Source organism: Pseudopipra pipra, chromosome 10 (assembly GCF_036250125.1).
Source record: "Pseudopipra pipra isolate bDixPip1 chromosome 10, bDixPip1.hap1, whole genome shotgun sequence".
In the NCBI taxonomy this organism is placed as follows: Eukaryota; Metazoa; Chordata; class Aves; order Passeriformes; family Pipridae; genus Pseudopipra; species Pseudopipra pipra.
Window position 1 is genome coordinate 3672574 of NC_087558.1, and position 11875 is coordinate 3684448.

The 11875-nt window shown below is 43.9% G+C and overlaps 1 protein-coding gene across 2 annotated transcripts in view; it reads right to left on the minus strand.

Annotated features, from left to right (window-relative positions):
* The window catches only part of GOLIM4 (golgi integral membrane protein 4), a 28639-nt gene extending 20639 nt beyond the window's left edge, over positions 1-8000 (minus strand). The window contains exon 1 of one of the 2 annotated variants that reach the window (XM_064665801.1): positions 7674-8000. In XM_064665801.1, the coding sequence (XP_064521871.1) occupies positions 7674-7860 (187 nt within the window). In that variant the 5' untranslated portion in view covers positions 7861-8000. The remainder of the gene's footprint in view (positions 1-7673) is intronic. The other variant, XM_064665800.1, reaches the window with a different exon arrangement.
* Positions 8001-11875: the final 3875 nt, after the last annotated feature.

Consider the following 11875-nt stretch of genomic DNA (forward strand, 5'->3'; position numbering starts at 1 on the left):
CTGTTCTAACTACAGGTTAGAGCAACTAGGTCGAGTTTTGCTTTGACTGCAGTTCTGGAAACGGGGGAATGCTGAGGGAATCTGGCACATCAATTCAGTTCACCCCGGAAACACACACTTGTATTTCTAAGAAATCGTTGTGGCCTCTATTCATTTATAAGGGTGACATGCAATTATAAGGATGACATGAAAATTAATTTCTGAACTGGAGTAAAATCTCCATTTCATAAAATCCTTTTCCTCCAGCCTGCCTCATTCTTAGAAGTCAATAACACCTCTAGGAAACAACAGATTTAAGATATGTTGGGATAGAGGGAAGGATTTATCATGTTCGAACAGTAAACTGTAATAGCTGCTGCTATAAATAAATTTGAGAAGGGGTATTAAATGAGATTAAATATTTAATCCCTCACAGATAGGCTTCAGACCCGACTTTCATTAGGAAGGAGATCATGTTTTCTAGAAAAGATTTCCCATGCACTCCACAAAAGATTTCTTCCAACCTTTGGTACCATAGGAGGGATCAGCATCCCACCCTGCACATGCTGTTTCCTACACACCTATCCATGCTATTTTTTTCAAGTGGTGATAAATGCAAATAGCTCAAACAAAACCTGTGTAGTGATTTTGGACTTTAATTAGCAGAAGAACACACAAAGATTCAGCAGAGCTGCAGAGACAACAGTTTTCTTCTCACATCATCTGTTTGTTGGGTCTGCTCAACCCTCAGCTCCAGGAAAAAAGGGGCTGTTCTTTCTCTCAAAAATTGTTTTAGACCCTTTTTTCAATTTTATGCAGGTCTGGTGATTCTGTCTACACAGTGTCAGGATCTATTATTCAGAAACTAGTCAAAAATAGACCTTGAAGAAAAAAAACCAATCTATATATGGACAAACTGCACCCAGAATCAAAGAGTTTGAGATAAAGATTCATAATTTTGACTGAAAATGGCTTTGCTGAGCATGGTGGTGTGGATAGAAGCAAGCTCCCTACTCTGCCCTCTGGGAGCTCACAAAGGCCATACTTCTCTCATCATGTTTGTAATTAAACCCTGGAAATGACTGCCAAACTCTGGGATCTGAGTCACCTCAGGAAAATAAGATAGTGGGCTAATTTCAGATACCTTGGGGGGAGAGAGGAAATGTAGAGGAGGAGGTGGAGAAATTGCAGTTTCTTTTATTTCTTAATTATGATACCTAGTAGCAAATCTCAAGAAGTTTGGGTTAAGCTACATCACCAGAAAAAGATCAGAACTGCATCCAGCTCAGAAGACCCTTCTTTAAACAAGGAATACCATCCAAACAGGTTGAATTCCTCAACTGCTCACCTCAGGCTCCAACATGACTAGCAATTCATGCTCCTGTGTCCTAAAAATCCCAGGAAAAAAAAATCATCCAACAAAAGATTCTGCTCTAATTACTTGTTCTGTATAGCCCATTTTTTCAGTAATCTGAATTATTTCGCTTTCATTACTATCCAACCTCAAAGCAGCACCTGACTTTCAGCAGGACAGATTAAATTACTTTTTCTAAGCAAGGCTCCTATTCCAAAATGAGCAAAGTGAACTCTATTAGCCACAAATTGCTGGCAATACCCTCACCACTACATCAGAGATGCTATAATGGGTACTCAACTCTCAGAGAGGGTGGAAACCTCACTAATAATTCGCCCCACCCAGACACAAAGGCTGACAAGCCTGAATCCTGCCAGGAAAAAAACCAGGCCAATGAGACAACGTGCTTGGAACGCTGTCTTCAAGACTTAGGAATTCAATCAGCCAGGAATATGTGATAGGAGATGACTGACAAAGAAGCCAGAATGCAAACTCACCAAAGCATCCACCCATCCTGCCTCTCTCCTCCTCTCCCAGCTCTGAAGTGTCCATAAATCCACACAGATCCACCACTAACAGGCTTTAAGGGGCTTAAATCATGATCAGTAACAAAGAGTTTTGGGATATAGGCTCTGTCTTGCATCAGGCTGGTGGCTACCAGGCTCAGTGTTAAACTGGGGAGAGGGAACATCAAAACCCAGGGAACAAACCCACCCTGTTACCTCACACTGCTTAATATTCCCTCTGACTGTGCTCTGTGATCTTCAGCCCAGGTTCCAACCTGGGTGCAGATGGAACACTCTGGTGCTGAGAGAAATTTATCCTGGAAGTATCATGTCCACCAGGAAAGTGATTTAAAGCCACTCAGGCAGGGATTACAGGAATGAAAAACAAATACAAACACGGGCACTTGCTCAATTTGTCTGTCCAGTCATGGAATTCCACTGCTGGGAATCTTACTCGCTATGGACCTGGAAACAAACTTCCCAGAGTTAACTGAATGGAACAGAACTCAAGCACCTTTTCTGTATTCAGGTTATGAAGCAATCTTGGTAATTCTAAATAACCCAAAATCTTCAGGTTGAGCTTCCAAACAGACATATCTTTCTAAAGATACATTTTACATGTACAGATGCATGTATGAATATACATGACAGCATACAGCTCTTCAATACTAAAATTTCACACAGTTTCAAATGTTTCATGTGTTTTAAGTATTTAGAACATTAAATACCCATTGAAAATGTGAATGGAAGTACAGAAGGCAGATTCTTAGAGGAGGTTACAAACCAGTGTCCCATTTCAGGAAGCCAGGTAGCAGAATTTGGGATGATGTATCTGCCACTTCGTGCAGCCCTGCACCTGGTGTTGAAGTACATTTGTGTGCCAACAGCACACACAGAACCAACCTCTGCTATTATAGTGCTGCCATGGATCTCCCAGATCTCAGATAGCAGCAAAACACAATAAAATAAGCACTGTAGCATTACGTGCAACCTGAAACTCACAGGAATGACAGGAATTCAGGCTGTTATTGTGGAGAACAACCAACCACACAGGAGCTGTGGAGATGTAGCTCTGCTTGTATGATGCACGTGAAAAATAAGCCATCAAAAGTTAGTTCTTCCTAGTTCTGCCAGCTTAAGGTACAAGTTTAAATAGTGTATTATCAAAGAAGGGTGTGAGAGTGAAGTACATCCCCATCTCTCTGTGCTTCACTGAGAGCAGCTTTGGCATCTCTGCAGTTTGCATGCAGACATAATAAATATTAACCACTGAAGTGACACAGAACTATGATCTAGCACTGGGATACATTATGCAAGTCTACATACACAGAGCTGCTCTGGATCTGATCAACTTCTGGCAGGTCACCTCCAACAGGGGTCCTGGTTTGGGACAAATGGCACAACGGGCACAGAGGAATCTATATTATCTTTTCAGCTGGTGCTTTCTAGCACTGGATAAGAAAGCTTTGAGGAAATCCACACCTTGAATACTCTCAAGTTCAGAGTCCCTGCTGGGCTGGCTCCCAGGATTACAGCCCAGTCTGAGGCTGCACAGGGACTGCTCAAAGCCGTCAGATACATTCAGACTCTCAGAGAAAGAGCAGGAAAATTAAGATAGTACAAAGCACTAAATGTAGGTTGTTATAAGGATTAGGGATTAAAACAGATTAAACAGATTAAAATAGTACTTAACACCCAGAGGATGAGAAGACAGAAGCTGCAAGGGCTAAAAAGACATTTGTAGATACATTCAATCTTGCAGCAGTCACAGATACAATGAGGTTCACCCACAGCCATCTGTGTGTTTCTGTTCTAGCAGCTGAAGCCTGTTTCTATAAAGCCAATAGTTCAAGACTTAGTTTGACACATCTTGGTAGGAGGCAAAGAGCATCAAGTTTTGGTTTTATCAATTGAAGAAATACTAAGCAAGATTATCTTCACATTTCAAACACATAATGCTCAGAGAATGAGATTTAAAAATAATCATCTTAGTGGGAAGATCAGCTCCTCTATGAAAGACCTTACAGATCACAATGACTTTAGATTTTCTTAGCAGTCAAAAAATTTTGTGACATCTCTAAATTTTGCCCCATCTCTAAATTTTGCCCTGGTACTCCATCTGAGGGTTGCAAAAGCAGCCCTACTTTCTCCATGCTCAGCAGAAATTCCAAAGTTTGATGCTCTTCTAAAAAACCTTCTACAACATGAGCTTCTAAAGGGGGTGAGTTTAAGACCCCAGCTTCTCCACACCAGTTATTCTTATTGTGTTCCCCAAGTCTGCCATCCTTCCCATCACACCCTGCCCTTATTCCAAGGGGCACAAACACTTCTCAGCTGAGTAGCTGAGGCTGTGCACACCAGAGAAGGCAGAACTCCCCACAACAGCAGCCATGTGCAGCTCTCTTCATGTGTTAAAAGATTTTGAGACCTCTTCCTGCACCATTTCTCAGTGACCTGTACATTCTGCCTTGGTAGATGAGAGCTGTTTTCCCATGTATTGAGCCTGTTTCACGTGCTGTGTTTGAGCAAAACAAGGCAATGAAAAAGATAAAAATCTAAGTTAACTGGCTTTTCCAGCAAAAGCAGAAAGCACAGCTCATTCGGGCATGAAGAACTGGGAAGTACCAAAAAGAAGGTTCTTATTACCTACATGGATGAAAAAACCCTAAAAACCCAGGAAAAACAGTAGAGGTGACAGGAGGAAGTAAAGGGAGCTGCACTCTGAGCTACAGCTGAGGATCCTGATTGAGATTGTGGGCAGACCAAAGGCACTCACATCCCAAATTGCCACTGTGCACATAAACTCAGGAGTTGCCCCTGATCCTCAGGCATTTCACAGACTCAAGTTTCACCCACAAGCCCCGTCAGTGCTCCTCTGTGAACAACCAGGAAAGCAACTGCCTTTGCAGGCACCAGCAGTCACAACAAAACCCTACAAACCCTCAGATAACAGGTGATATTTCACTGTCACCCAAGCATTTCAATGCAGTCAGACTTCCAGGAGCACAGCCAGCATGCCAGGAGCCTCAAAAACGCACTTTAAGAAGTTTATTTTTTTAGTTTATATTTAAAACAATAAAAGCTTCCTGATGAATTAGTTGTTCAGGATGTGGAAGTCCAAGATATGTTTCTCTTCTCGGCTTGTAATGAGTTTAAAGTCTGATTTAATCACCTAGAAGAGCAGTGAACACCAAGAAATCAACCCCTATTGGTACAGCAACCTCCTGTCCTCCTGTCCTCCTGGTAGTGCTACGTCAGTGACTTTGCCCTTTAACTGGTTCCTGTTTAAAAGATTTCCAAGTGTTTCCATCACACTTCAGGCCCCAAAGTCACCTCTAGTCCAGGATCTATAGATTATGCTGCATGGAAAATAAAAGTTGTATCACGTTAGTAACGCACTACTTTATTTTATTGTTCCCATAAAATAAAAAACTCGAAGAACAGATGTAGCTCAGATATTCTTAGAGGTGTTTTCTATTTGGCAACGGGAACGCTGTTAATTTAAAGTCCGGGTCATTTAAATTCAAAAGTCCAAAGTGCAGTCACGTACTGCACCTGTAAACAGGATTTTCTGTCAACATTTTACGCTGCTTCGAACTCTCGGTTTAAAGAAAATTCCTTCCTGTTGTTCCACATGAAAGAGTTAAACAGGAGAGGTTCAGAAATGGGATTGGTGTCGGACACCACCAGTTCACACCGTGCTTGTGTCTCTCTGGGTGAGCTGGGCTCAGGCATAGGCTCTGAATTCCCCATGTTCTCCTCACTGACCAACTCCTACTGCAGAAACCCAGGTGATTATACAGGGTAGGCCACTTCAGAAAGAGTCATTAAGAAAGGGAAGAAAAGTTTATTTCCCAAATCCTCTGAAGTCCACAGGCAGATACCTTCCCTTTACTTTAGTGGGACATTAGGCAGTACAATGGTTGCTGCTGCATTTAGTTTGCATTTAGTTTGTCTCTGTGCTCTCAGCCTCACCCTCTCTCAGGTATAACAGCTACCTTCATAACACAGGAAAATTTAAAGAACTATTTTATTGTTACATTATATTTTTCCCTCCATTCTGTGACTTAATTGCTAGTAATTACTTTTTTAAACAAGGTTTACTGCTACCATACTTGGCATAGATAAAATCTCCTGCTTATTACGCTTGATAGACTGGCCTGGATCCCAGAGCCATGTGAATTTATTGCTTTGATTGTGAAATCTATTAATGTTATCAGATTCTGGTCAATATTTTACATTTCCCATTGATACACTGAAACAAGCAAGAGAATTACATGAGGCACAGCTCTGTCACCACATTTGTCAACTACCAATTGCCTGCTGCTTCCATGAACATACTTGGATAGGTGGTGGCTACTGAAAATAATGTTTCAAACACGGAAAGTTAAAACTTAACAGTTCAGACCTAATGTATCAGATCCAGAGAATCTCTCCTCTGTGTTAGGATAAAGTTTGTTGCACATAACAAACTTTTGGTAAAGCCGAAGCAACAGAAAAAGCCAACTTGTCAAATTTCAGCTCGAGAACAAGATGTTCCTGTGTCCTCTGCAAATTCTGTTGGCAAATATACAGCCTAGCAAAAGTAGCCCTTTAGCCATCTGCCACATACCCATCTCCCAGCCAAACATTTACACCTTTTTTGTGACTAAAATGAAGGTTTCTGGCAGATATTTCCATGGTATTACTTGGAAAATGGCCTGAAATTGAAATACTAAGTAATGATGGTCTCAGATCGTGACTAAACATATTGGAGTAACAAATCCCTGTAAGAGTCTAAGAGCATAAGCCCAGCTCTGTGCTCTCTGCATACAAACTGTGTGCTTCCAGGCATGCTTTTATGTGTGCTTCCACAGGGAAAGGATGGCTGAGGATCACCCTGGAGTTATGTGCTGTTACAGCTGCTACAGCAGATCCCTCTGATCCTTGGTTTATACCCTTCTTGAGAAATGAAACTCTTTTGAAGGTTGGCTCTGGGCTTCGTGCTGACCCGATAACCTTGCACTTGACAACTCGAGAGGTGCTGAGGTCTTGCACTTCCCAGACCACTGATGTTTCATGTATATATTTGCTGCTTTGTTTCTGATTTCTGGACATGCTGATGTCAGACACGGGCATCTTTTACCTTCAAGTACAGGACATACACATTTGGTGCATCCTTCAAACAAATTACACAAGGACCTGTATTTATGTGGCAGCTTTAAGCCAAGAAATTCGAAGTTATACCACAAGTAATAGATTAGCCTTATCCAAATAACTTATCTGAACTTCACTTTTAAATTACCCTTTCAAAAATGCTTTATTAGAACACTCCTCTCCTCCTCCCTGAATTGTGAAATCTATTAATGTTATTAATGTTAATGTTATTAATGTTAATGTTATTAATGTTAACGTTATTAATGTTTCCAGCCCAGAAACTGCAGCTGAATATTCAGCATAAAATTAACATTTCAGTGACAACACAGAAGCACTCAAAAGTCCCACACTGGACATGGTCTGCACTGCTAGACGGGTACCTGCTTCTTCCATTCATGCTAGGAATTGCAAAGGGATGTGCAGTCCTTTGGGAATAAGAGTCACTATAAAATGTGTGGGAGTGAGGGGGAATGAGAGTTGTCTGGGAATCCACGGCAAAACCTCAGCAGGGTTAGGATCCCACCCACGGTGAGATATCAGAACCCCACAGGGCGGAGGAAGAGAAAGGGAAGAAGCGCATTGGGAGCAAAACTTTGGGAGAGGTTGGACAGCTGGAGCCCAGACCTCCCGGAGGAAGAGAAGGAGGGTGCTCTGCAAGCCCCGGGGAAGGGCAGCAGAGGCTCCTGCCGAGCAAGTACCTTGTAGCTGAGCCGAGAGGGACTCCTGATGCTGCTGGTACTTGAGCGCCGTGGCCTCAGCCTTCCTGAGCTGGCCCTGCAGCTCGTAGTAGAGCATCGCCCCGTAGAGGAACCCGAACACCACGGTCAGGAGCAGCAGGCTCTGGAAAATCCGCTTCTGTTTCCGGGAGCACATCCCGTTGCCCATGTCCCCGGCGGGGTCCCGGGGCCCCCGCCCGTCACGGCTCAGCAGCGGGCGGGAGGCGGCGGCATCGGAGGCCCCGGGAGGAGGAGGAGGAGGAGGAAGGGGAGGAAGGAGGGACGGAGGGAGGAAGGCGGGGCCGGCCGAGCAGCCTCAGCCCCTGGGCACCGCCGCGCTGCCCCGGGCGGGTTGCCGGGCGCGGGCAGGAGCGGGGCCGGCGGGGCTCATGCTGGGGATGCCCCGTGTCCCTGCCCCGGTCCCCGCGGCCCGGGCGGGGGCGGCGCTGGAACCGCGGGATGCGGGAACAAAGGCACCTCCCCGGCCCCGCACTTACGTGTCCCCCGCTCCGCCGCGGCTCCTGCCGCGGGATCCCCGAAGGAAGTCCCGCTCCGGGCGCGGCCTCATTGGGTCCGAGCGCGGGGCTCTGCCCTCCCTCCGGGGCGGCGGCGCCGGAGCGCATTGGGTGCCCGCAGCGTCCGTCCGGAGCGGGGCGATGCTTCCCCGCCCGCCCCTGCATCCACGCGTCCTCATATCCCCGCATCCCCACGTCCTCACCTCCCCACGCCCTCACCTCCCTACATCCTCACATCCCCACATCTCACATCCTCACACCTCACATCCTCACATCCTCAGATCTCCACATCCCTACATGTCCAAATCCCCACATCCTCACATCATCCTCATATTCCCACATCCTCTCACCCCCACATCATCCTCACATCATCCCCACATCCCCATATCCCCACATCCTCACATCATCCTCACATCATCCTCACATCATCCTCACTTCCCCACATCTCACATCCCTGCATCCCCTCACCCCCACATCCCCATAACCCCACATCCTCACATCCTCATCTCCTCATCCCCCAGAACAAGTAAGGGGGGGCCTCATCCCCCTGTGTGAGGGGAGGGGGATGAATAGGGGTGTGAGTGACACGGGGGGTGTGATGTGGGGTATATGTGACACGGGGGTGTGACAGCTGGTGTGTGACAGCAGAGGTGACACACAGCTCATGGTCTGTGTGGCACAGCCAGCACCGTCTGGGGCTGAGAGGTGAGGGGAAGGCAAAGCCTCAAAGAGCCTGTTCTTATAGCCAAGCACCTGAGGCACACCCTTCATAAAATCACAGAATGGCCTGGGATGGAAGGGACATTAAAACTCATCTCATTCCCACCCCCTGCCATGGGCAGGGACACCTTCCACTGGACCAGGTTGCTCCAAGCCCCATCCAACCTGGCCTTGGACACTTCCAGGGATGGGGCAGCCACAGCTGCTCTGGGAAACCTATGCCAGGGCCTCATCACTCTCATGGGGAAGAATGTTTCCCCCAACAGTCAGTCTACTCATCATAATAACTTATTTTTTCATAGGTCACTTGCCTCAGTTTGGTTTGGGTGCTGTGTCATGGCCTTCACTGCTCTTGGCCTTTCCCTCTCCCAGAACCCAGCCCAGGCCACTTAATTAAGGCACAGAGTGTGTCTGTGGTAACAGTGCTCCCAAATCCCACTGGGGTGTGTGAAAAGGTGAGACACTGGCATAACTTCAGAATTAGGCTAAACACAGTTCTCTCTCCCAGTCTATTTTATTACAGGAAAAACAAAACCCAACCAAGACTCAAGCTAAACTAGCTTGAGTTAGTTAATTTAAAAAAAAAAAAAAAAATCAAAGATATACTCCAAAGATATTTTTTCTAAAAATATCTAACTAATTAATCTATGTTTTTCATAGTCATTATTCTGGCCTTAAAGTAAAAACTACATCAAAGAAGCTTAAAAAAATTCTTATTTAAATATTCTACAAATATTCTACATACACCAGTAATTAATAGCAGTCAGTACCACAAGCTGGTATGGTTTAACTAAGTGTATTTCAAATATCTGTTTGTTATATTTTAATTTATCAGAATGCCTTTCTCTCCATCTGAGGACCAAAGTTTTCAAAATGTTGCATTAGACACCCAGGAAGGAACTGTAATGGCTTTGAAATAGTGATAGTTGGAAAAAAAAAAATCATAATTTTTTTCCTTGCCTTTACAAAGCTTCCTAAGATACTCAAAGTTACATTTAAAATCTTTTGTTCCAAACCATGAGTGTTTCAAGTTGAGGCATTTTCATGCTGCTTTATAGCATCTATTTCTTTCACAAAGTGTTCCCAGAAGGTTTCTTAGTATCCCCCAAACTCCAGGTCCCTTCTCTCTCCCAGACTCCTTCAGAGCTGCCCTGTGCTTTTTCCCCTTCCAGGCACCTGAGGCTGAGCTCAGCTGAGTAAAATGAGACAATTCTTTATTTTGAGACTGAGACTTTGAAATCATTGAAGGTGATTTATACTTCAGTATTGCAGCTCTTCAATGATTTAATTTCTTGTGTTTGCTCTTGTTGCTTACATCACCTTCCATAAAATCAGCCTATGACTTTAGTTTTGATTAGTTTGCACTGGAGAACAATTGGCTAACATTTAAAAATGTTAAAAAATGTTAAAAAATGTTAAAATGTAAATTTAAGAGGACACTGAACTCATGTTGTTTTTAATACTTATTCCAAATACATTAAATTCGTTATGGTGTAAATATACTTTATCTGCTTTTAGAATTTGACAACATCATTAACAAATGCTGAGGAAAAAAGGCAAATTAGTATCTCATTCTATTTAATCAAATATTACTTATGCCCATTATTAGCTAGTGATATATCTCCTCTTCACCTTGTGTAAATTGTGATTCTTCATGAGCAAACCAATTAAAGTTAAAGTGAGGAATTTATTGGGAGCAAGGGACTATTATGCAAAGCTATTAGGCAAATTTGAATTGGAAGTCCCAAAATAGAAAGGTTTGGACCTAAAAGCGACTCCAATATATTCAAAAGCCTTAAATTAGTTGCTAGGAGAGGAATGTTGCTTTGACTAATCTCTGGGTACGTTACTGATATAATCAGAAAAGATGGGGGATAAGTGCTTTCCAAGCCTGCTTTGAGGCTGCAAAGGGAATTCAAGGCAGGAATTTATACACACCTATTTATCACCTTTAGCTTCATTTCCCAAGCAAATGAGGCTTGTGCAATCAAACCCTCAGTCTGTGCAGAGAGGACGAGCTGTTGGCCAAGGCATTGGCCAACTTCAGTCAGATACCACTGGGTCGTAGAAATGTTGAGCAAAAATGAAGTTCCTCTAAGTGTTGAGAAATGAGAGGAGCAATATATCAAGTACAACCCTGTGAGATCCCTCACAGAAGGAAAGGCTACATGGACTCAGATTCAATTGGGTAACTGAGAAGCTGATCAGGGGAGAGATGGTGGAAACACCCCATTTTTCAGGGACATGGGTTCTCACTGTCAACACAAGATGTGGGAAGCCAGTCCTCCGTAATTTGGACATCACAGAACTACGTTTGGGGTTTCTTTTTTTTCCTCCTTTGCCTGTTTTCCTCCTCATAGTGTAATTCTTTCGCACTTTCTTTCCTGTTTTTCACTGTCAGTTTTACTAAACTTGATGCCACAATTATTTTGTAACTAGGGATACCAGTTTCTAACAAAAGTGACCATTGAACAGCTTTGAGGTTTTCCAGAAGGATGCAGGAGCACAGCAGTTGGATGGATCAGGCAGCAGGTCTTTTATTTACTTATATGTATGTTTTTTAATCCTACCAATCAGTGGATCAGGGATCCAAAGTGATGGAAATGTACAGTGAAGGTTGTCCCACACACGCCACAGCCCATTCCCTTGGCTGCCAGAAGCTAAGGAATGTTCTGGCAAGGCATGTGTTTTTACCTCACCAGCTACAAAGTGCATTCCAGCTGCAGATGTTTAGCCAAGAATGACCTTTCTGTCCAGTGGCTGAAGCTTACTAATGCATACAAAGATTGTTTTACTTCTCAGTGCCATTTATTAGTGATCAGGAACTGAAGGAATAAAAAGGTTGGGCTTGAAAAGGTGAATGCTCCTGGGAAAAAATGAATTTATCCCTGCCTGAGGTCACAGTCTGTGACATGAGGGGAAGTCAGGATTTTTATAGCTGGCCTATGT